Here is a 21,916-nt window from a genome sequence, read left to right as displayed (position 1 = left end):
CTGATTCCCCATCTCTTGCTTGGCCCTTGTATAAATTAATAGACCCACATTCAGAAGATTTATTTGTTTACTTAGCCAAGATCAAAGGTCATTTCTATAAATATATTATATAGGCCTGAAAGATGTTTTTGGCCAGTCTCCAGATATGAGAGGAAGTCTTGATAGGAAATCCAGTAGCTTTTGTTACTGTGAAAATAATAAAACCAGAAACAGCAACCATTAGAGAAAAAGTTGGGAAACAGAATGAGAGATAAGGGGATTAAATATAAACCCCGCTTAGCCTATGAGATGCATTTTTGCAAACACTTTCCCAAACATAACATATTTTCCTGCATGTCATTGTCAAAAATACATGCATTGTTTATACATGTTCAACCCTAATATATTCACTTTTGTACACATTACTTGGCTGAAAAACTGGATTGCAAAATTCACAGAAGCAGAAATTTTGAAGGATGAGGGTGAAACAATACTCTCCAAAAAGAAAGTAATTCAAGCACTGCCACTGAGACACACTTTCAAACAGCATTCTAGGAACCGGTTATAAATGATCCTAAAGGTGTATTTGGAAGCAAGCTCCACTTTAATGTTTTACAAGTCCCTTGCAGCCTTTTGCATTGTTCTGCCTGCGTGTTCTGAGAGCCATTACTGATTCCCTAAAGCTGCAGTTTCTGCTGCTGCCTGCCTCTACAGTTCTTTTGTTCCATTTCGCCTGGTTTATTTACACATACTCCTACTTGGTGCAAGTCAAACATGAACTGAATCACTGTCCCAGCACTAATCCATTCAAGATAGGCAGAGGAGGCATGCTCTTTGTGCATTGTTTTCTTTTGCCTTTATCCAAATATTATGCTCAAGCAGGGGCTAATGTGCTTCCACACAACGCCCGGTTTCCCCTATTGTACAGATTTATGCTCTTTGGCGCATACTTTTAAAACAGCCATACAATTCCTATCTTTGGAGTTCATAGCTACCCCTCCCCTCTTAGCATAAGCGAGAACTACCTATAGGAAACAAGATGGGAATCTAGGAATGGGCGGTAGGTGAAACCCCTCAAATGAGAGGCTGAAAAAAGGCAGGATTCTTGCTAACTGCAGGTCTTTTGTGTTTTAAAAAACAGGCATTCTCCTTAGTTTTAGAACATGTAAATACATGTTCTGCTGAAAATGCAAATGCAGCCTATTGTTATTATTTCCATATTATGGGTTAGGTTGTCTCCGTCTTATGGCAGCCCTGCACTATAGTCCACTGCTACTAAGCGTATGTACATTCTGCGAGATAATGTACATTGCAGTGCAAGATGCACTGGTGTGCTGTACACATGATGTCATCCCCATGCTGTCCCTTGTCCCATATTATTTGTCCATCTAAAGTGCATTCTACTGGAACAGTTACAATCCTTTTGGTGCCCAGAATGCACTTCTCAAGTTCTTGCTGGCCACATGTATATGCAGAGAGTGCTTTCTCAGGTCAACTCCTTTTGTGGCAGGCCTATTGACATTGCAGGGCTATGTTTAACTTGTCTATGGATGAAATAGGAAGCAGTACAGCAACACAGCAGTCTCTGTATACCAATATACAGTATATATCCTCTGTATATCTGTAAATCAACACAGCTGTTCCAGCACCTGTCTCTCTCAAAAAATACAGCGCGCACACACACACACACACACACACATACTGTGGAAACCGTACTTGAGGGTAGAGTAGTGGATAACACCAGTGTGCACTAATCTGAAAACACACCCATCTGATAGTAGCTGCCACAATAAGGTGTGTACAATTGCAAACTGCTATGTACAAAAGGGCATTGTGGAAGAAATCACCCCTGTGTGTTTCAAAGGCTATGTGTGTACACAGCCTATGTTACAGGTTGTCTTGAGGCAAATAGAATACTGAATGAACCTGTAGCGTCCTGGGAGCCTGCAGTGGTTGACCCCGGCGGTGGCTTTTGGGGAGGAGGGTGATTAGCACGTTCCCTGTGTTGTGGACCATTATTAAATCCTTATTAAAATAACCTGCTTTCACATGTGAGAGGAAAAGAGGGAGACTCCCATACCCTCCAACATTTATTCAATGGAAATAGGGGTGTTCCATTCCATAATAACAATTTTACTATTTATACCCCATACATCTTATTGGGTTGCCCCTGCCACTCTGCGCAGCTTCCAACTTCTATAAAAACATCTTAAAACATTAACTATTTTTTTAAAAAAACTTTCCTATATAGGATTGCCTTCAGACGGCTCAAAGGTTGGGTAACTCCACACCCTCCAACATTTCTCCACTGAAAATAGGGACGTCCTAGGGAAAAACAGGACATTCCAGGATCATATCAGAAAGTGGGACGCCTTCTCAAAATCACGGATGTCCCGGGAAAATAGGGACACTTGGAGGGTCTGGATTCCCCTAGGTGAGATAGCAGCACGTGGGGGTGCAGCAGTTTTGATGGTGAAAATGGCCAGTAGAAAAAGGGTTGATCACATCCTCCCGCCCTACGTCTGCAAAATCAGTTTTGAACCTCCCCAGCCTGCACTTCCTTTCCTTCCTTAAAACAAGAGTTTAGTGAGAGCCTTATTGGTTGTTACCTAGCGTGTTGATTAAATTGTTGCATCCACAGCCAGACAATACCTTTACTATATTTGGACCGACCAAAATGTTACAAAATAGCGAGCGAGCTTTCGAGTTATCCCGCTCTCTTTGTCAGGCTGGATGTTAAGCAGTGATTAAGAGTTCTGGATAACTTGAAAAACTGCTTCCCCCTCGCTTTTCTTATTAATTAGGCTTCTTTGGCAGCCTCAAATAACCTCCTCCCAACCCCCAGTCAAATTGCCTTGTGCTCTAGTGACGTCCGCGCCGACGGCGCTTGCTGACGGCGGCGTAAAAGCTCAGCGTGAAAATTTCCAAGCGTACCCCGAAGCCGAGCGGCGCGCGCAGGTCTCCCCTTTTTATATACATCTATATACGCGCTTCGCTCCCTTGCTCCGCAGCCAGTGCCTCCGCCCCCCACCCGCGCTTCGAGTCTTCCGCGTTCCTCATTGGCTAGCAGACTCGTTTTTGCCAACCCCCTTCTTCCGGCTGCGGCCCGCTTCTATTGGTCGGCGGGCACCGCCTGCGCTCCATGATTGGCAGGATCGGCCCTGAGGGAAGGGCTTGGGTGGAGCCCACCGGTGTTTTGCGGCGGAGGTGGAGGCGGCGCCGGTTTCCGGGTTCTTCGGGCAGGAGCCGAGCAGGGGGCTTTGGATGTAGGTGGTACCCGGACCATGGGGTAAGTGCAGAGAAAGGGCTGCCGCGCCCTGGAGCCGCGGGCAGGCTCCCCCCGCACAGCAGGTAGCTGTGGGCCGGACGGAGGGGAAGAGGGGCGCCGACGGAGGGGCTCCAGCCAGGCCTTCCCTGGCAGGCGAGGCTCTGCCTGGAGCAACGGGGAGGCTCCGGCGGAGGTGGCGCCTCGGGGTCGCCGGGCGTTTCTGTCAGCAGCCGGGCGAAGGGGCTCCGGTGGCTCTTCGCCTTTTCGCTGGGCTGTGCAGCCCCCCCTCCGTTCCCTGTTCGCCCGCCTCGAAGCACCCGGCCCGTCACTTTCGGGTTCGCAGGGACGTGGCCCCGAATAACGGTGCGCGTGAACGCTACACGCAAGCTCCCCGCGCGCTCTTCATTCAGACGCGACGCTTCTCGCAGGTTTGCTTGCACGTGGGGGTTTGAGACTCCCCCGTCGCGCGTCTTTAGAACGGCGCCACCCAGCAGTGGAGTTCTGCGTCTGTTGACTCTGAAGTAAATCACAGCCTGTTCAATAGGGTTGTAGCTTTAGAACAGCACATATAATACGTATAACCTGAAGCCGTCAAAAAAAAAAAGAAGGTAGCAGTTCCAACCTGGATGATTAAAGTCTAAAATAAACCCCTTTCTTCCAGCCCTCTGATAAGCACCCCGATTGTCAATACTGTAAAGCAGAGCAATTTAAACCATACATTAAGGAGGTATCTAGTATGTAGGCACACTGGCTCTGAAATGAGGTTTGATATCTCTCCTTAACTATGGAATAGTTGTGGGTTGTTACTCTCAGGGTCAAAGTTGTGCTTACAGTAAAACAAAAGTAAAAGTACATTGCTTATAATCTGAGAATTGTTGACTCTGTGTACAGGTGTGTATACAAGATGCAGCTTAACCTACTATGAACTTAGTTTATATAGTTTAAACGTTCCTGCCTTCAGTTAGTGTCCCTACTTGTCTGCCTGTATTCTAGTTACCTACCTACACTTTACTTAAAGTACTGTATGTTTATTCTCAAGTGTCACAAAATGCATTGATGTTTTAATGTAGCTGCATGGCCCTCAATCAAATAAAAAGTTGTATTGAAGGTAAAAGTGATTTCATGAAAGAAATTCTTTATTAAAATTGGGTACATGTTTCATACTAAATGTGTGACAGCAGCCACACCCTGGGAAACCCAGTATGTTTCTGAGCACAATTCATAGTGTTGCTACTGACCTTTAAAGCCCTAAATGGCCTTGGCCCAGAATACCTGAAGGAGTGTCTCCATCCCCATCACTCAGCCCGGACACTGAGGTCCTCCAAGGGTCTTGTGCTGGTTCCCTCACTGCGAGAAGTGAAGTTACAGGGAACCAGGCAGAGGGCCTTCTCAGTAGTGGTGATGACCTTCTAGAACACCCTCCCTTCAGATGTCAAGGAGATAAAGAACTACACAGCTTTTAGAAGACATCTGAAGGCAGTCTTGTGTTGGGAAGTTTTTAATGTTTGGTGTTTTACTATGTTTTTATATATGCTGTAAGCTGCCCAGAGGCTGGAGAGAAACAGCCAAATGGGCAGGGTATAAATAATAAAATTATTATTATAATTAATAATGTTACACTGTTTCAGCTGGCTGGCTTAAGTTGTGAGTGTGGCTGATGGGTCTCAAACCCTCAGGGAATTCCTTGTCATCTACGACTATAGTAGAGAATCCTACTTCCACAGTTGGAGGCAGTATGCTTCTGAATACCAGTTGCTGTAAACCCTGGGAGGTAGGAGTGCTGTCATGCTCAGGTCCTGCTTGTCACCTTCCCATAGACATAAGAAGAATAATAAGAATAATAAATTTTATACATATGCCGCCCATCTGACTGGGTTGTCCCAGCCACTCCGGGTGGCTTCCAGAAAATAAAAACATCAAACACAGCAAAACATCAAGCATTAAAAACGTCCCTATACTGGACTGTCTTCAAATGTCTTCAAAAAGTCAGATACAGTGGTGCCCCGCAAGACGAATGCCTCGCAAGACAAAAAACCCACTAGACGAAAGGGTTTTCCGTTTTTCGATGCGCTTCGCAAGACGAATTTCCCTATGGGCTTGCTTCGCAAAACAAAAAAGTCTTGCGAGTCTTGCGTTTTTTTTGCTCCCTCCCTTTTTCTAAGCCGCTAATAGCCTTTTAGCCGCTAAGCCTTTAATAGCCGCTAAACCGCTAATAGCGCTAATCTGCTAAGCCACTAATAGGGTTGCTTCGCAAGACGAAAAAACCGCTAGACGAAGAGACTCGCGGAACGGATTAATTTCGTCTTGCGAGGCACCACTGTAGTTGTTTATTTCCTTAACATCTGATGAGAGGATGGGCACAACTACTGAGAAGGCCCTCTGCCTGGTTCCCTGTAACTTCAGTTCTCTCAATGAGGGAACCACCAGAAGGTCCTCTGAGCTGGATCTCCATGTCTGGGCTTAATGATGGGGGTGGAGATGCTCCTTCAGGTATACAGGGTAAAAGCCATTTAGGGCTTTAAAGGCCAGCATCAACACTTTGAATTGTGCTCAGAAACATTTGTTGTTGTTGTTTAGTCGTTTAGACGTGTTAGACTCTTCATGACCCCATGGACCAGAGCACGCCAGGCACTCCTGTCTTCCACTGCCTCCCACAGCTTGGTCAAACTCATGTTGGTAGCTTCTAGAACACTGTCCAACCATCTCGTCCTCTGTCGCTCCTTCTTGTGCCCTCAATCTTTCCCAACATCAGGGTATTTTCCAGGGAGTCTTCTCTTCTCATGAGGTGGCCAAAGTATTGGAGCCTAAGCTTCAGGATGTGTCCTTCCAGTGAGCACTCAGGGCTGGTTTCCTTACTCAGAAACATATTGGGAGCCAATGTAGATCTTTCAGGACCAGTGGTAATATTGTCCCAGTGGCCTCTCCCAGTTACCAATCTGGTAGCTGCATTATGGATTAGTTGTGGTTTCCGAGTCACCTTCCAAGGTAGCTCCATGTAGAGCACATTGCAATAGTCCAAGCGGGAGATAAGCATGGCATGTACCACTCTGGTGAGACAGTTGGTGGGCAGGTAGGGTCTCAGTCAACATAACAGATGGAGCTGGTGAACAGCTACCCTGGACACAAAATTGTCCTGTGCCTCCATGGACAGTTGTGAATCCAGGCTGACCAGTGTGAGAATAGGACATTAAACTAGATGGATTTTTGGCATGATCCAGCAGGCTCTTTTTGGGATCTTGTGACTATCATATATTAACAGAAAAGGACGGGCTTGCAAATCGGAAGGTTGACAGTTCAAATCCACACGACAGGGTGAGCTCCCATTTCTCTGTTCCAGCTTCTGCCAGCCTAGCAATGCAAAAGCAAGTAGATATAATAGGTACCTCTGCAGCAGAAGGTAAACGGTGTTCCTTGAGCTCTGGCACTCGTCACAGTCCTTTTTGTGCCAGTAGTGGTTTAGTCATGCTGGCCACATGACCCAGAAAGCTGTCTGTGGACAAATGCCGGCTCCCTCGGCCTGAAGTGAGATGAGCACCACACCCCATAGTTGCCTTTGACTCGGCTTAACTGTCCAGGGGTCCTTTACCTTATGTTAATAGAAAAGGAGAATCAGTGTTGCATAAGGTCTTCCCACTCTGAAAAGGACGTAGTGATCAATGCAGCAAGAAGGAAGCCATGCATCATGTTTTCTTAGTTTTTTTATGTTAAGTGAGGTTTATTCTCTAATATGTGTCTGTAGTTGCAGTATTGATGATCACAGCTGAAATCCTGTGTACATTTACTTTGGAGTAAACCCCGTTGCATGTAAAGGGATTTAATTCTGTGTACCTATGCAATAAGATTGCACTGGTAGGCGCACTTCAGCCCCTCTTGTGACACGCTAACATACAGTTTGAAAAGTGAAGCACAGTGTCATAATAAAGCTGACAGTCAGTGAAATCTGATGGAGATGATCGGGGCTGGTTTGTTTTTAACTAAAAGAAAGAAAACTAGCTTTTAGTTCTTCACAATTCTAAGCTATTGTTGAGGATTAGGATGTACTCATGCGGTGTCTCATGTTGGGAAAACTCTCTACTTAAGGATTCACTTACATAGTTTTAATAGAAAACATGTTGATTTTAAGTTTAGCTCCACCGTTCAGAGATTCAGATGGCAGTCAGTCAACGAACTCATTGGCACTGAGCAATGAACTATGTTTGGAAGATGTTTATAGTGGTGCTAATGTTGTAACAATTTGTGCACGGGCAGGGAAAGAAGACTAATAATAGTCTTTCTTGCAATATTGTTTAAAAGGGCAGAGTAACATGAGAAGAATGCTGTGTTAAATATATCTTGAGCATATTTTAAAGTCTGGTAGCCAGTTCAGGTAGTAAACATAAAGTTATCTCTAAGTTGTTTAACAGTATAGTGGCATAGGCTTTTAAGAATTGAAACTGTTCAACAAATGTTTCATTCCCATGGAAGTTACTACAGTGGTACCTTGGTTTACAAACTTAATCCGTTCCAGAATTCCATTCTTAAACCAAAGCCATTCTTAAACTGAGGCATGCTTTCCCTAATGAGGCCTCCCACCACTGGTGCCCTTCCACCATTTGGCTTCCATTTGTAGACAGAGATAAAGTTCACTAACTGGAACACTACTTTCGGTTTTGCGGAGTTCGTATACCGAATAGTTCATAAACAGGGCTGTTCTTAAACTGAGGTACCACTGTAATGATGAGCTTTGAGTTAGCACATCAATCCATAAAGACTGGTTATAAACAATGGTCCAAGAAGACTTGTATGTTTCAGTAAGGCTGCAGTCCTATAAAGACATATCTGGAAGTAATTCCCTTTTGATTTTGATGGAGTTTACTTTCACAGAGACATGCATGGGATTGCACTGTACATTTGTTAGCTTTTAACTGTGTGTATGTATGTAAGCAGCGTATTTGGGGCAGATGAAGAAGTTTAAGAAACAGAATGTGTTTTGTTTGTGATGGATCTTTGTGTGAGGAATTGTCAGTTAGTTTCATAACTTTTCCAGGATAGAAGTACAGCAGCTAGCGCATCATTGAACCAAACAAATGTTCTCTAGTCTTAGTGAGAGTGGCTTCTTTCGCCTTATGCTCCTGTTAATATGAACAGCGGTTTCCTTTTCCTTTTGCTATTTAGCACAGCACCAATAAGTTTTTTTTGTGAGGCCAACAGTTCTTAATTCTTTTAATGTTTTCAACAAAGTATATGTGTAAAGTATATAACAGATGAGATATGAATGCCTCCCCTGTCTTATCTAGTGTATCTTTTGGTTTAATAAAGTCTCCAGCTATCCATCCACTTGTAATCTTTGGCACAACATACGCAAGTTCTCCTGGTTCAATAAGGTTAAAAGGAAACAAACCCACATCAAGGCTGCAATCTTATTGTTTATACAAAACAAAGTATTATTGAACTAAGTGGAAACTTTGTTATGAGCAAATATGCATAGAATGGTGCTTCTTGAATGCACATCATAAATCTGCTTTCTTGCAATTGCACGCATGCATAATTCTTAGTGTTGACTATCAGTTCTGGGGATCAGTCAAACAACTGTCTTTTGGCTTTTCTGGAATCTTGATGTCAGTGTTCTTGCTTTTGATCTCTTTATCTCCTGTTTGAGAGAAGAAGCATCTGTCTGTTTGTCTTTGGTGTAGTTGGGGAACTCTAATATTGTGTTCTTGTCTTTATGATGGTTACTGTGATGAGTGCCCCCTTTAAAAAACACATTCCCTTGAGCAAAATATTAAAATGGTAAGTTTGTGGATTATGGAGGGGAGTCTTCACTTAATTTATTGTATTAATTTTTACCAAGGCTCTCGAGGCCTTTTGCAATTTTGTGTGTGTAGCGGGGGGAAAGATAGAAAAGATAGGATAATGAAAAGGCTGGTCAGTGGATGTCTGTTCTGGAACTGATGGTATGAGCCTTTTTGTGGACTTGCAGGTGCTGCGGTGATGATGAATGTGATTTTTGCCTTACTCATCTTCCAGTACAGTATAGTCCTGTTTAACATTACATTACATAGCTGTGGGTACAACACCTAAGAGAATCCATTTACCAACTTCCAGATATCATTTGAAATTACAACAAGTTCTGTTTTTTCAGTTCTAATATTACGACTGCAGCTGGTAAGAAAAGTATTTTAAATTACATTGCTATCTAATGTCGCAGTAAATATTTTTTCTGTTCTAAAATGTCCTACAACTTGGCCTTTTGAGGCAATACCTTTGCCAAGATAACTAACGCTGCTTCCTCTACTGACCCTTCCACAGCTAAACAAACAGAGTTCTTCTCTCTGTTTATATTTTTCATGATGGAAAAAGGAAGCAAACAAAAACATGTAAATGCCAAGTAGTATGAAGTTTTGTTAGAATACCATTGAGTTTTGTGAGAGAATAACATTAATAAACTTGGGGAAGTGCTCAAAGAACAGACTGCAAACACAGAAAACTTAACTATAGTTGGTATTTAGCATAAAAAGACTGAAAATATATTTGAGTACACTTAGAGCTTCATAGCATTTTAAAGAACTGGGTCTGTCTTATCATCTAAACACATAAATCACATAGATGCTAGAATTTTAAAAACATTTCCTTCAGTGGCTGTCTTCAGTCTACATCACTACTGAGTATATTTTCTCAACCTTTTCACAGTTAGAGAGCTTTCCCCTAATAGTCTTATAGCAATGACCTGTTTATTGAGCTTAGACATTGGTTATTTAATTAATGCATTATTATTTGTTTGTGCAAGGGGGGATGATGGTGGGCCAAAGGAAGTGTTACCACACACTTTCCAGTGTATTTTTCCATCACAAAAAGTCCTTATCACAAAAAGTCCAGTCTTTTGAAGAAGCTGGTTTGTTGCACAATATCTCCCAATCATTTATAATCGTGCAACCTGAATTTGCTCTTCTGTGATTGAATCCCACCCAATAAGCCCTACTGCAATAGACTGAAAACCATAGCAATGAATATAGTGGTTGTGTATGCTTGGAAGCTTACCATTGTTCAAAAGGTTCCCTTTCAGAAAGTGCCCCACAGAACCCTAAACTTTGCTTTACATTTTCCAAAGTCAGTAATCTGGCACACAAGCTTTTTTGAGCTTTCTTCCTATTATGAAAAGCAAATGCAAGGGAGTTGGGTTCTGATGATGAATGAAACAGTTCTGGGAACAAAGATTTAAAGTTCCCAACACCACTCCCACAGACCACACTCCTGATCCAGCTTCGAGCAGACTTGAGAGACAAATACGTAGGGCCAACTAAAATCCAGTGAATTTTATGAAGTAAAATTTTATGAAAAAATTATACCACAACATATTTGTTAGTCTTTAAGGTGCATCAGGTTCTTGCAGCAGACAAATAAGGCTACTTTTGGTAACTTATTTTGAAGTTGTTCCTTGGTCAGAAGAACACTTTTTCCTTGAGACTTGCCTGCATGTATTGTTTGCTATTAAAGGAAAGGATTTGGTAGGCTATTTGTGACTTTGTGCTCTCAGAAATATGTCAGAACAAGTAGAAAAATGAAAGGTATTCTCGCCCTTTAATTGCAAGAAATACTGCACTTTATGATACAAACAGGAGTCCAAATAGAACAGTAGAAAAAAAGCTTAGCTAATGTTTTTGTTTACATTACTGTGAAGTTGAGCTAAAGCAAAAATATGCTAGAGCTAACATTGGCTGGGATTCCACCTCTATGTACAAAATGGGTTTAACTGTACTACTTCCTGCTAATCACACCTAATTATTGTAATGAGGTCAAAAGATTGTATAAAAGGTTTAGAATGCCGTCTCAGTGTAGAATGTGTATAAAGGTGCTTTTGAGAAACATTGGTTGTTAGGATATAAAATATTATCTTCAGGAGAAAAAAAGTATGTAAACATCACTGAGAAAGGAAGTCTTTTTAGCATGGGAAAGGCAACAAAATTCCAAGCCAATGAACTGTGTCATGCAGAGAACTTGACCAAAGAACTCTTGCAAGTGATAACAGTGCAAGCACTTCAGATCTTGAAAACATCACCTTCCTCTTCTTTCTTGACAATGTCATAGAACTTGCTAATTCTATCATGATTTTAACATGTGCTTACTGCCACAATTCTGTGCACACTTATATGGGAATAATTGAACACAGTGGGACTTGCTATAGAGTGGGCAATCATAGGATCAGATAGCTTATAAAGTTTAAAACTGTTTGAAACTCATTAGATATATCCAGAGTAAAACATGTGCAGATGCTTTGTAATAAGGAATGAAGCTACTTCATAACTTTGAAAAGTAATTATTTTTTCTCTCTTCAGTCATCTCGACCCTATTGCAACATTCTAGCAATGGATACAAGAAACGAAAGTAACATTGTTCCCAGTATCACCCAGTTGGAAAATTTCCTTACTGAACATGACTCCAATGTTGTTTGGCTTCTTGTTGGTATGTAACAGTTGTCTTGTTGAATATTTCATGTATTTTGAATGCTGTGAAATATCCCATCTTAAATACATACATCCAAAACAAACATGCTATACTGGTTAATTGGAAAAGTTGGAGCAAAACATTGCTTTCTAAACTACTGAACAGTGGTCTCTTCCCAGTTTGCCGTTTTTGTGGGGACTGCTGAAGCTAAATCAGTAGAGCTTATTTGCCTAAGAAGTTCTGTCCCTTTGCATACACAACTCATTGGCTGAGAGCCAACATGCATAATTTGCAGCATTGTCAGTGCCTCAGAGGAGCAGTTTGTGATTTGGAATACAATGCTGCAACAATATCTGAGACAAAGCTGGTATCGTCGTAACTGCTACTATTATTATTATCATTATTACAATAATTATACATCACTTCTTATTTGCAAAGTGCTTTACTGTTTTATTGTATTCAACCCCACTGCTGTTCCATTTTATATATAGGAAAGAGGGGTTGAGCAATAGTGGTTTGACTAAGGCCAAATAATGACTGTTCACATGTAACAGTGCACCATAGTTTAGTGTTATGTGCAGAAGCACGCGTCCCCTCACTTCCGGTGTAATATGAGGAGATAGAAGGCATTTGCTTCCAGTTTGAACTGTGTTTGTCATTGTGTCTGAATCTGGACAAATTATATTAGTGTTAAATATGCTATATTAAAACAAGCCAACTTCGGACTGTTATTAATTATTGTGGTTTGTTTGAGTAAGCCATATTTCACACTAACCACAGTTTCTGGCTTGGACATAACAAACTCTGGTAAGTTGCGTCCATTTCAGGTTACGTCTTTTCAAGTTGCGCCCCACAGCAACAAGGAAGTACCGGAATGGTTATTTCTGGGTTTCGCCGCTCGTGCATGCGTAGAAGTGCTATATTGCGCTGCGCACATGTGTTGACGTGGTGCTTCTGGATGTGAACGCTTCGAGTTGCGGATGTGCTTCTGCAATGGATTACGTCCGCAACTCAAGGTTCCATTGTAAATGTTTCCACTCTCCCTCTAACTTTGCTAAGGAGAAGAGAAGTGGGAACAATAAGAAGCCAAGGTTCATACTTGCAGTCCTAAAAAATGGTTTAATATTGTGTGATAAATGGACCCAAAGCAGAGGTGTCCAGGGCTCCCATACAGCAGTTTAGCCCTCTCTGGCCCATAATGAAGAGATTCAAATGCTACAGCTGGGTTTGTGTGTGTGTTTTTCAATACAATTGTTCTTTTATCTTTCATAATAATGCATTTGCACTTTTTTTGGAACGTACGATCATTTCTTTTGCAGCTACAATTTTGTCCTGTGGCTGGATAATTTATCTAACCTATTACAATTCCCGGAACATTGGCCTTATTTTGACATTGGTTCTTAATAGATTACATAAAAATGGCTACATCCATATTGGTAAGTGTTCTTGGAAATATATACTATTGAATACATACTGAAATATTGTGTTAATAATAGAATGCACCATCTAGCCAACGTTAGATGTCTTTAGGTTTTGTAGCTTTCAGTAAGAGAGAGATGTAAGTACATGCTTAGCTGTCCCACTGACATCCGTGTGATAGGCAGAGCAATCCTATACCCAAATTACTTTAGGTGGGAGATCTGTGGCTACTACAATGGCAGCATGACCACAGTATCCTGTATGTGTCCATATAGGAGGAGAAGAGAAAGCACGCAACTAGGAAATATAAAAATTACATATGAAAGCCTGTAAATGGCAACCAGTTAGAAACTGCATTGGCAATTATGCTTACATGTGGCCAAAACACAGAAGACATGGAGGAAGCCAGTGAACTAATGACTGCAAGGATATGCACCGACACACTTCCTGCATCACAATACACCATGATGCCATAACACCCAATTTTTCTGCTTCAGTGATGTAGTCAGCAATGACCCTGTTACCATGGGAGGCCAGGCATCCCTACAGGCAAGGATTCAAGTCATTTATGCTCCTCACAAGCATAGTATGCAAAGGGAAGGATAGAGGCCACACAGTACAGCACCTACATAATTCCCACAGCAGTACATCTGCAGAGAGCACGGACAATTTTCCTAGTTTTGTATAGCGACGATGGTGTGCTGTGATAGGGTTAGAGGTTACATCATCCTGTGTTTTTGATTGTGGTGACATGGTTAGGGCAGTTGACACAGCGTACCTCTTCTCTATATTTTTATTTCCCACCCCTTAAAGTAAATGGCAGGGAATTTTCTTTAGCTAGGTCTGCGGCTGGCATAAAATTGCACTTTTGATGGGGACATGGCTGTGAATCGAAGGGTTATTTGATACGTGCTTCTCACCTGCCATTCCTGCTGAGATGCTTTAATTCAGGGATCAGCAAACTTTTTCAGCAGGGGGCTGGTCCACTGTCCCTCAGACCTTGTGGGGGGCCAGACTATATTTTTTTGGGGGGGAATGAACGAATTTCTATGCCTCACAAATAACCCAGAGATGCATTTTAATTAAAAGGACACATTCTACTCATGTAAAAACACGCTGATTCTAGACCGTCTGTGGGCTGGATTTAGAAGGTGATTGGGCTGGATCCGGCCCCCAGGCCTTAGTTTGCCTACCCATGCTTTAATTTTTGCCCTTCCACTGACATATCTGAGAGGTTCTATGGTATATCTTGAATTTGGCAAATGTAGCCCCTTGCCAATGGAGTATAATATTGCACTTTTCATCTAGCTAAAGTAACAAAAATTTGTGCTAATAATGTTGATGATTGACTTACCAGAAATCTTACTTTTAATATAGGTTCCTTCTCATTCTCTGTCCTGTCTGGAAAAGTCATGGTTCGTGAAATATATTACATTACAGAAGATATGTCTATTAGGTACTTAACCTTGCTTACCATTTGTTTCAAAATAGTGGTTGTTTTAAAATGTTTCTTCATCCCCATATAATGCTAGGCTCTAATATGCTTTGGATGATGCATTCCATTTTGACATCAGTAGTGGTAGAAAAAGCATGAACACAGGGTAAAGTTAGCCATTTCTGTAAAAATATGAGGACTTCTTAAATGGTCTCTCTCTTTCTCTGGTTTAAAATAGTGAGCTCCCCATGCTGGTAACATTCACTTTCATCTTTGGTCCAGGGCATAGAGGATTAATGGCAAATAGTGATGAGTGACAGTGAGTCAGGTGGTTTATGGTGCTTTTTAAGGTTCTGAAAGAGGAACCATAAATACATTTATAAAAACCAAAATGGCAGTTTGTTAGTTTTTGCATTGTTTGAAATAGTTTTTAAATTCACCGAAGCTGGTCTGGGACTGTAATAAATTTCATTTCATTTCAAATTCGTTATATATAACAAGAGTACTTATTATTTCTAATTGTGTAAAAATATTTTCAGAATCCAAGATGGCTTTATTATATTTCGTTGGTGGAAGATGTACAATCCAAAGCAGAAGCAACATGGTAAGTTTTCACCCAAAAAAGAGACATGTTACTGGATTTTCTGTTGAAGGAGCAATTCTGCATGGGTTGAATAAATAGTGTTTGTATGTTACAAAAACAAATTATTCTTATAAATATTCAGTAAAGCAAAAAAAAAACAAACCAAAAAATTAAATAGCTTTTAAAGGTTAAATGGTGTCTTCTTAATTTAGTAGCTTACTCTTATCAGAGGCAGTATTTCCATGTTAGAGCTGGGCTGAATTAATATTTTCTTTTAGTGCTTCTCTGGTCTTGCATTTTAATTATTCCCCTGTGGCTCATATGTTAATAAAATTCTACCTGCATCTCTATGGTTACATGAGTTTCAGTTCATTTGAGCTATCCTAACTTGCAAGGATTGCAACATGGTTATCTAAGAGGTTTTAAGCAGGCAAATGCATCAGTCATGTCTCAAATTAAAAAGAAAGTAGAATAATGTAAGAGGAGATTTGCTGGTTGGGCCAAAGTTCCATCTGATTTACCTTTCTAAAAGTAGCTAGTTGAATACCTCTGGGAACCTTTCAAATAGGTCATGAAAGCAGCTGCTCCTCCCCCCCATTTGTTTCTAGCATCTGGTATTAAGAGGTATAGTGTATTTGGAAGCAGGGGTTTCACAGGTCTTCAAATAGCTATATAGGCATTGATAGACTTATCCTTAATCAATTTATCTTACTCACTCCTAAAGCTGTCAAAGCTAGTAGCCTAATCACAAACTGTGCCAGAGCCCAGCTCCTCCAGAACTTTAGCATAATTACAACAAATTAAAGAAAACTTACTGAAAGTAAAAACAACCTGTACTCTCTGTTGCCCCTTAATGTCTTTTAAAGCATTTTATCTTTTAAATGACAGCTGCATGTGAATCTCTAATCTGAAATCAGAAAAGATACAGACCTTCTTTAATTTATTTCACAAACTTTTAATGACTAATTGGATTTGTTTATTTCCTATACCGCAGCTTTGAAGTTGAAAACATACTAAAAAATTTAAATGATAGCACTGTCCTTTATTGCTTGTGGCAATAACTTTGCTGCATTGCATTGAAATGTAAAGAAAGCATTCAAAATTAGTAATTAGTATTTTGCTGTCTATACGGGCCATTGTGGGCTAGAAGTAGGTTTTCACTTTTGTCTCTGTAGGTAAGTGCAGAAAGAAGTGGTTGGCAAGATAATAATCTACTTTAAGAGACCCAGTTTACTGGATTATCAAAGGAGTTCATGTCTCTTGAGTAAATAAGTAATAGGGCTGTCTTAAAGAAAGAAAGAAAAACTAGTTAATTATAACCACATTGTTTTAACTAGGTCATAGCTTTTGAAAATGTAGATGTGATATATCATTAATGTGCTTCATTATTATATAGAAGAACATCTGAAGAACCCTCTTGCATCAGACCAAAAGCTATGTAGTCCAACATTCTGTTTTTATACTGCCCACCCAGATGTCTGTCTTGACACCAGGACAGTAGCAATTTTCTGCTTGTGTATCCCAGCAAGTGGTATTCAGATTCCTATGATCATTTATAGTTTTGAATGTTGTCTTTTGAATTTATGACGTGAATTGAGTTATTTGGCAGTTTTAAACGGTTTCTTTGTCAGCCAGGGGTTGCCAGTCTTTTGGGACCAGTCGGCACATTTGGAATTCTGAGAAAGTGTTGTGGGTGCTGGTTATGAAATGGGTGCTCTGGGGGTGTGGCATAAAACAAATGGCTACTGTGAGACCATGGCAGTGAGGGTGTGGCATAATGGCAGCTACATCTAAAAAGAAGAGGAAAAGAAGCAGAACCACAAAACGGTGCAGTCATGACCCATCAGCGGGGGGAAAGTTTCTACCTTGTTACAGACTGGCAGAGGAGAGACAAAACTCTTACGCATTTCTGTGTTGAGTGTGAAGCATTAGACGTGCGTCCTCTGGTAGCCTGCTTTGTCAGCTCAATTGCCTGAATGGAATTTCATGCACTCACTTGCTGTGGCTACTAGGCTGGGACTTAAACACAAAGCTTGCCTTTTGTCGTATATGGTAACCCAGTGCTATTGGGCGGCAGTATAAGCTATACATATAATGAGTAAACATGACTGTAGAAACAGGCTGAATGAGGATACGAGAACAAAAAGTTATTATGCAGTAAATCTTTAAGATCTCACCAGGTTCTTTGTTGCTTCCTTAGCTATTTGTAATACACTTCAGCTTTTTCTGTCTATTGCTAAGGAGATTTCCAGTCACTGTCACAGTGTGGGTTTTTATATACCGTATTTTTCGCCCTATAGGACGCACTTTTTCCCCTCCAAAAATGAAGGGGAAATCTGTGTGCGTCCTATGGGGCGAATATAGGTTTTCGCTGAAGCTTGGAGAGCGAGAGGGGTCGGTGCGCACTCCAGGCTTCAGGAAGCTATCAGCAAGCCCGGGGAGCCCGCGGGAGTTCGCGTGGGGCTCCCCAAGCTGCGGATAGCAGCCTGCCGCCCGGCGCGCGGGGTGCCCTGAAGCAGAGCGCCCCGCGCGCCGGGCAGACATCGGCCAGCCCCAGAAGCTCGGGGGACAGCGGGGAGGCGCAGCGCCACCATCCCGCTGTTCCCCGACCTGGTTTTTGGGGGGAAATAAAGGGAATTTTTTCCCCCTTTATTTCCCCCCCCCCAAAAAAATTAGGGGCGTCCTATGGGACGGAGCGTCCTATGGGACGAAAAATACGGTAATTAAACCATTTATTTTAAAAGTAGCCTACCTGCCCATGTAGGCCTAAGACAATCTATGTAATTCTTCCTTACTTTAGTGCTAGGATGTAATAGGGGGAAGCCACAGGTGAAACGGTGAGTAGTTATTTACAGGCCTTAACTTCAGTTTGTTAGTCATTCATACTGGCTTATAATTCTCCCAAAAGTTCACTTTTAAAGCTTTGGGCATTTGTATACCTCTGTTACTTCATTACTCTATAAATTTGTTAGTATACATATTTTTGTGTGTGTACTACTGTTTTTACAAAACAAGTGTGTTCGTTTTCTGAGGCTGTCTCATGAAAAGCCCCCCTGTTTTGTTGCACTTTACAGACCCAAAGGCAGAAACAAGATTGTATATCATGGTCAATGATTTTGAATTTCATGTGTATAACCGTTCTGACCTTTATGGGCAACTTCAGGAATTATTTGGTTTGGATCCAACCATAATTCCTCCCAAGAAAGAGGAAGAGAAAGCACGAGAAAATGGGAGAGAACGAACACACACAAATCTGGAAAGGTACAGCTATTTATTCACTTGAGTATCTATTTGAATGTTGTGTCAGATTGAGTTATTTCATTTTGCGTTTTTGTTCAGTTGATTTACTAGCCTCTTCCTTGAAGACCATAAAGTAGCACCTTCTTCTTACTTAAAGAGTATGTTTGAACATAAACTGCTCTATTTTTTAAGGTCTCTCAGCCACATAAACTCTTCAGGTTTTTAGGTGAAAGTTTGATATTGGAAAATCTAATCCTCTGGAATGTGGAATATAGCACAGAGCATTGCTTGTTCAACATAGTTGGGAATGCACTTTTACTATATACACCTCTGTCAGAACTGAACGGTGCCACTATTGAAGTAAGAGCAGCAGTATTTGTTAACTTTATTATTCCCTTTTTTAATAAAAAAAAGTTTTTGTTTCTCTCTGGTGTGGGTGGCGCTGTGGGTTAAACCACAGAGCCTAGGACTTGCCGATCAGAAGGTCGGCAGTTCGAATCCCCGTGACGGGGTGAGCTCCTGTTGCTCGGTCCCTGCTCCTGCCAACCTAGTAGTTCGAAAGCACATCAGAGTGCAAGTAGATAAATAGGTACCGCTCCGGCGGGAAGGCAAACGGCGTTTCCGTGTGCTGCTCTGGTTCCCCAGAAGCGGCTTAGTCATGCTGGCCACATGACCCGGAAGCTGTACGCCGGCTCCCTCAGCCAATAAAGCGAGATGAGCACCGCAACCCCAAAGTCGGCCACAACTGGACCTAATGGTCAGGGGTCCCTTTACCTTTACCTAACTCTCTACCTGTGGAAGGGACACTGTGTTTATGCGTTCGTGTGTGTCCACTGTCCCATTTAATGTGGGAGTAAGTGACAGTGGTGCCCAGTCTGTGAAATCATTTATTTCATGAGAACTGGATAGATACTATCTTGGGTACATTTAGTTATCAGATTAAGGTACTCTTGTTTAGACAGCTATGTTTCAATTTTTTGTTTTATTCTTTGTCTCAGATCTTTGCTACTTTTTTGTCGGTATTGTTTTGGCAGCTTTTTGTGTTTTAAATTGTTCGTGCTTTTATTGTTATTATCAATTGCTAGCTGCCCTGAGGGTCCTATTGGTATGGAAGGTGTAGGATGACAACAATTTTATAAGTAAATAAATGGGGACATAAAATAGAAAATGAGTTTTAGAATGCTGGTAATGGCCTTGCATATTGCAGTTGCAGTTACTTTTAAAGGTCGATGGAATTACCTGCATCTGTTCTGTTTTGTGTTTCTCTTTAGAGTAATTGTAATTAACTTCAGCAGAGAGCATTTCCAGGGGTTTAATGGTCTAAGAGAATTACCCAAATCAGTCACTTTCGTGCAATAGATGACTGCTATAAAGTCATTTTTGCTTAAGTAAAAATTGGAGAAAGGAAATGTTACTGCGTAATGCCTAGATGGAAGCAGCAAAAACCCCTTCCTTGTATCACATCTTGTGAAGCTGTGAGACTCCCCATTAGTAATAAATAAATAAATAAGTTGATAGGTTGGTATGTTGTGTGCACTTGGTTTTTTAATGTACTCAGTAAAACTCTTGTGTTTTCTGTAGTCAGTTTCAATATGCTTTAGAGTATCAGGAATTTGATTCCATTTCCTTTTTTGTCTGACTTCCATGTATGTTTGGGGCATCAGTGAAAATTTTTTTTGAATGTGTTAATTATATAAATCTAAGTATGTTTCCATCCTCAGTGTTAAAGTAAAAAGTGAATCACATGACCCTTCATCATCATGGAGATCTCTTATTCCTGTGATCAAAGTCAATGTCAGCACAGTAAGTGAAATCTTCTGTTGTGTTTACAGATTACCTGGTTTTTTCCTCTGCAGTTCGAAGACCTACTTTAGTAGCAATTTATAATATTTTACTTTTATATAATAAAAAATTTAATTTAGGCAGCATAAGAAGTTTGTCACATGGCTTCCTTAGGGTTCTGAGTAAGTCTTTCAGAAATTGATTTCTTTATACCTTAGTTTCTGGAAGGACATTATAAGAGTTTGGTTAGATGGCTTGGAGAAATTATGATTTCCTTGTGGAAATTAGGATCAATATGTTGCAAAGAGAATAGCCCTGTTTGCAGTGGCAGCCCCATAACTGAGATGTATTTTATTCTCAAACAAATATGCAAATTGTAAATGCCATTCATTGATTGACCTGGATTTAAAATCATGCTTGTTGTTTCCTTGAGTCTAATCTTCTTGTTCTAAATGTTGTGTTTTAGTACAAAAACCTTGCTGTTTTCAAGTGTAATAACCTTTCATTAAGAAATAAATCCCAATTATTCTGGTTATAAGTTTGCAACACTAATGGGCTGCTCAGGACTGATTATAGTCCTAACTGGAGAGAATACCAATAATAAAGAAATAATTGAGAAGGATGACTTTTATGACGATGAATTAAAAGCTAACATTTAATTGTCTTACTCATTTAAGGGTCGTTTAGCCTTTGGGAATCATTATCAGCCTCAAACCATCTGCATTAACTTTGATGATGCTTTCTTAACATATACCACAAAACCACCTTCAAGTCACCTTGATCAATTTATGCACATTGTGAAAGGAAAACTGGAAAATGTGAGGGTCATGCTTGTTCCAAGTCCAAGATACGTTGGCCTTCAAAATGATGAGTAAGTGTTTACAGTTTATGTAGGAATATTTTGAAAAATATTTTGAAAAATATAGTGTATACAAAATTGGGTCCAAAACTCTTCATACAAAGGACCACTGTGCATCCTCAAGCACCCTAAAAAAATTAATGCACAATTTTAATTGGGGATAAACACCCAACACTAAAAGGGGAGCATTAGTGAGGGGTGGTTAACTTGTGGACCCCCAGCATGTTTTTGTTGACTGTATTTTTAAAATGATATTAGAATTAGTTGTGTTAATCCTTGGTTGCTGATATAAGATAATTTTGACTTGATATTTTAGAAGGAATTGTTATAGTAATTGGTAGCATATGTATTAGTAAAGATCAACATAGAAGTCTCACCTCGGCTTCTCATTTCACTGAATATTGTATAACAAGATAAAATCACCACACAACTATAAAGTTACCTTCTAAGTGACCCAAAGTGTGTTTGTCATAATCATGAGAGGTGTTATTATTTCTGAAGCTCAAATGAGGCTAAACATTTAGTTCTAAGATTTCAACGCTTCAAAACTAGTGTAACTGCAAGCAGTTAGAAACTGAAAAGAAATATATTTTGAAAAAATTGAAAATGATTAAATAAATTACATATCAGTAGGGTTGAATCCATACTAAGTTAGTCACATTTTAGCCCCACTGAGATCCATGGAATTTACTGTATTTTTCGCTCTATAACACGCACCAGACCATAACACGCACGTAGTTTTTAGAGGAGGAAAACAAGAAAAAAAATATTCTAAACGAAATAGTGGATATATGATTTTTGTGGTTCATGCTGTGGCCACACACATGTGATCTGACAGTGAGTTTGGAGTAGCCCAATGCAAAAATCCTGAGGATCCATGTGGATCCATGCTTTGTAACCATGGAGGAGGGAAGGAAGGGGAACCATGGA

At 40.7% G+C, this 21,916-nt stretch overlaps 1 protein-coding gene across 11 annotated transcripts in view; it reads left to right on the top strand.

The window, feature by feature from the left end:
* Positions 1–3,106: 3,106 nt before the first annotated feature.
* Positions 3,107–21,916, top strand: part of BLTP1 (bridge-like lipid transfer protein family member 1) — a 106,997-nt gene continuing 88,187 nt past the window's right edge. For all 11 annotated transcript variants that reach the window (XM_081208004.1, XM_081208002.1, XM_081208001.1 and 8 more), the window contains exons 1-8: positions 3,107–3,268; positions 11,560–11,686; positions 12,988–13,104; positions 14,465–14,543; positions 15,062–15,126; positions 18,180–18,366; positions 20,067–20,148; positions 20,805–20,998. In XM_081208004.1, the coding sequence (XP_081064130.1) occupies positions 3,122–3,268; positions 11,560–11,686; positions 12,988–13,104; positions 14,465–14,543; positions 15,062–15,126; positions 18,180–18,366; positions 20,067–20,148; positions 20,805–20,998 (998 nt within the window). In that variant the 5' untranslated portion in view covers positions 3,107–3,121. The remainder of the gene's footprint in view (positions 3,269–11,559; positions 11,687–12,987; positions 13,105–14,464; positions 14,544–15,061; positions 15,127–18,179; positions 18,367–20,066; positions 20,149–20,804; positions 20,999–21,916) is intronic.

Source organism: Podarcis bocagei (genome assembly GCF_964188305.1).
Source record: "Podarcis bocagei genome assembly, chromosome: 9".
In the NCBI taxonomy this organism is placed as follows: Eukaryota; Metazoa; Chordata; class Lepidosauria; order Squamata; family Lacertidae; genus Podarcis; species Podarcis bocagei.
Note: the sequence above shows the minus strand (reverse complement) of the source record. Positions and strands in the feature narration are given on the sequence as shown.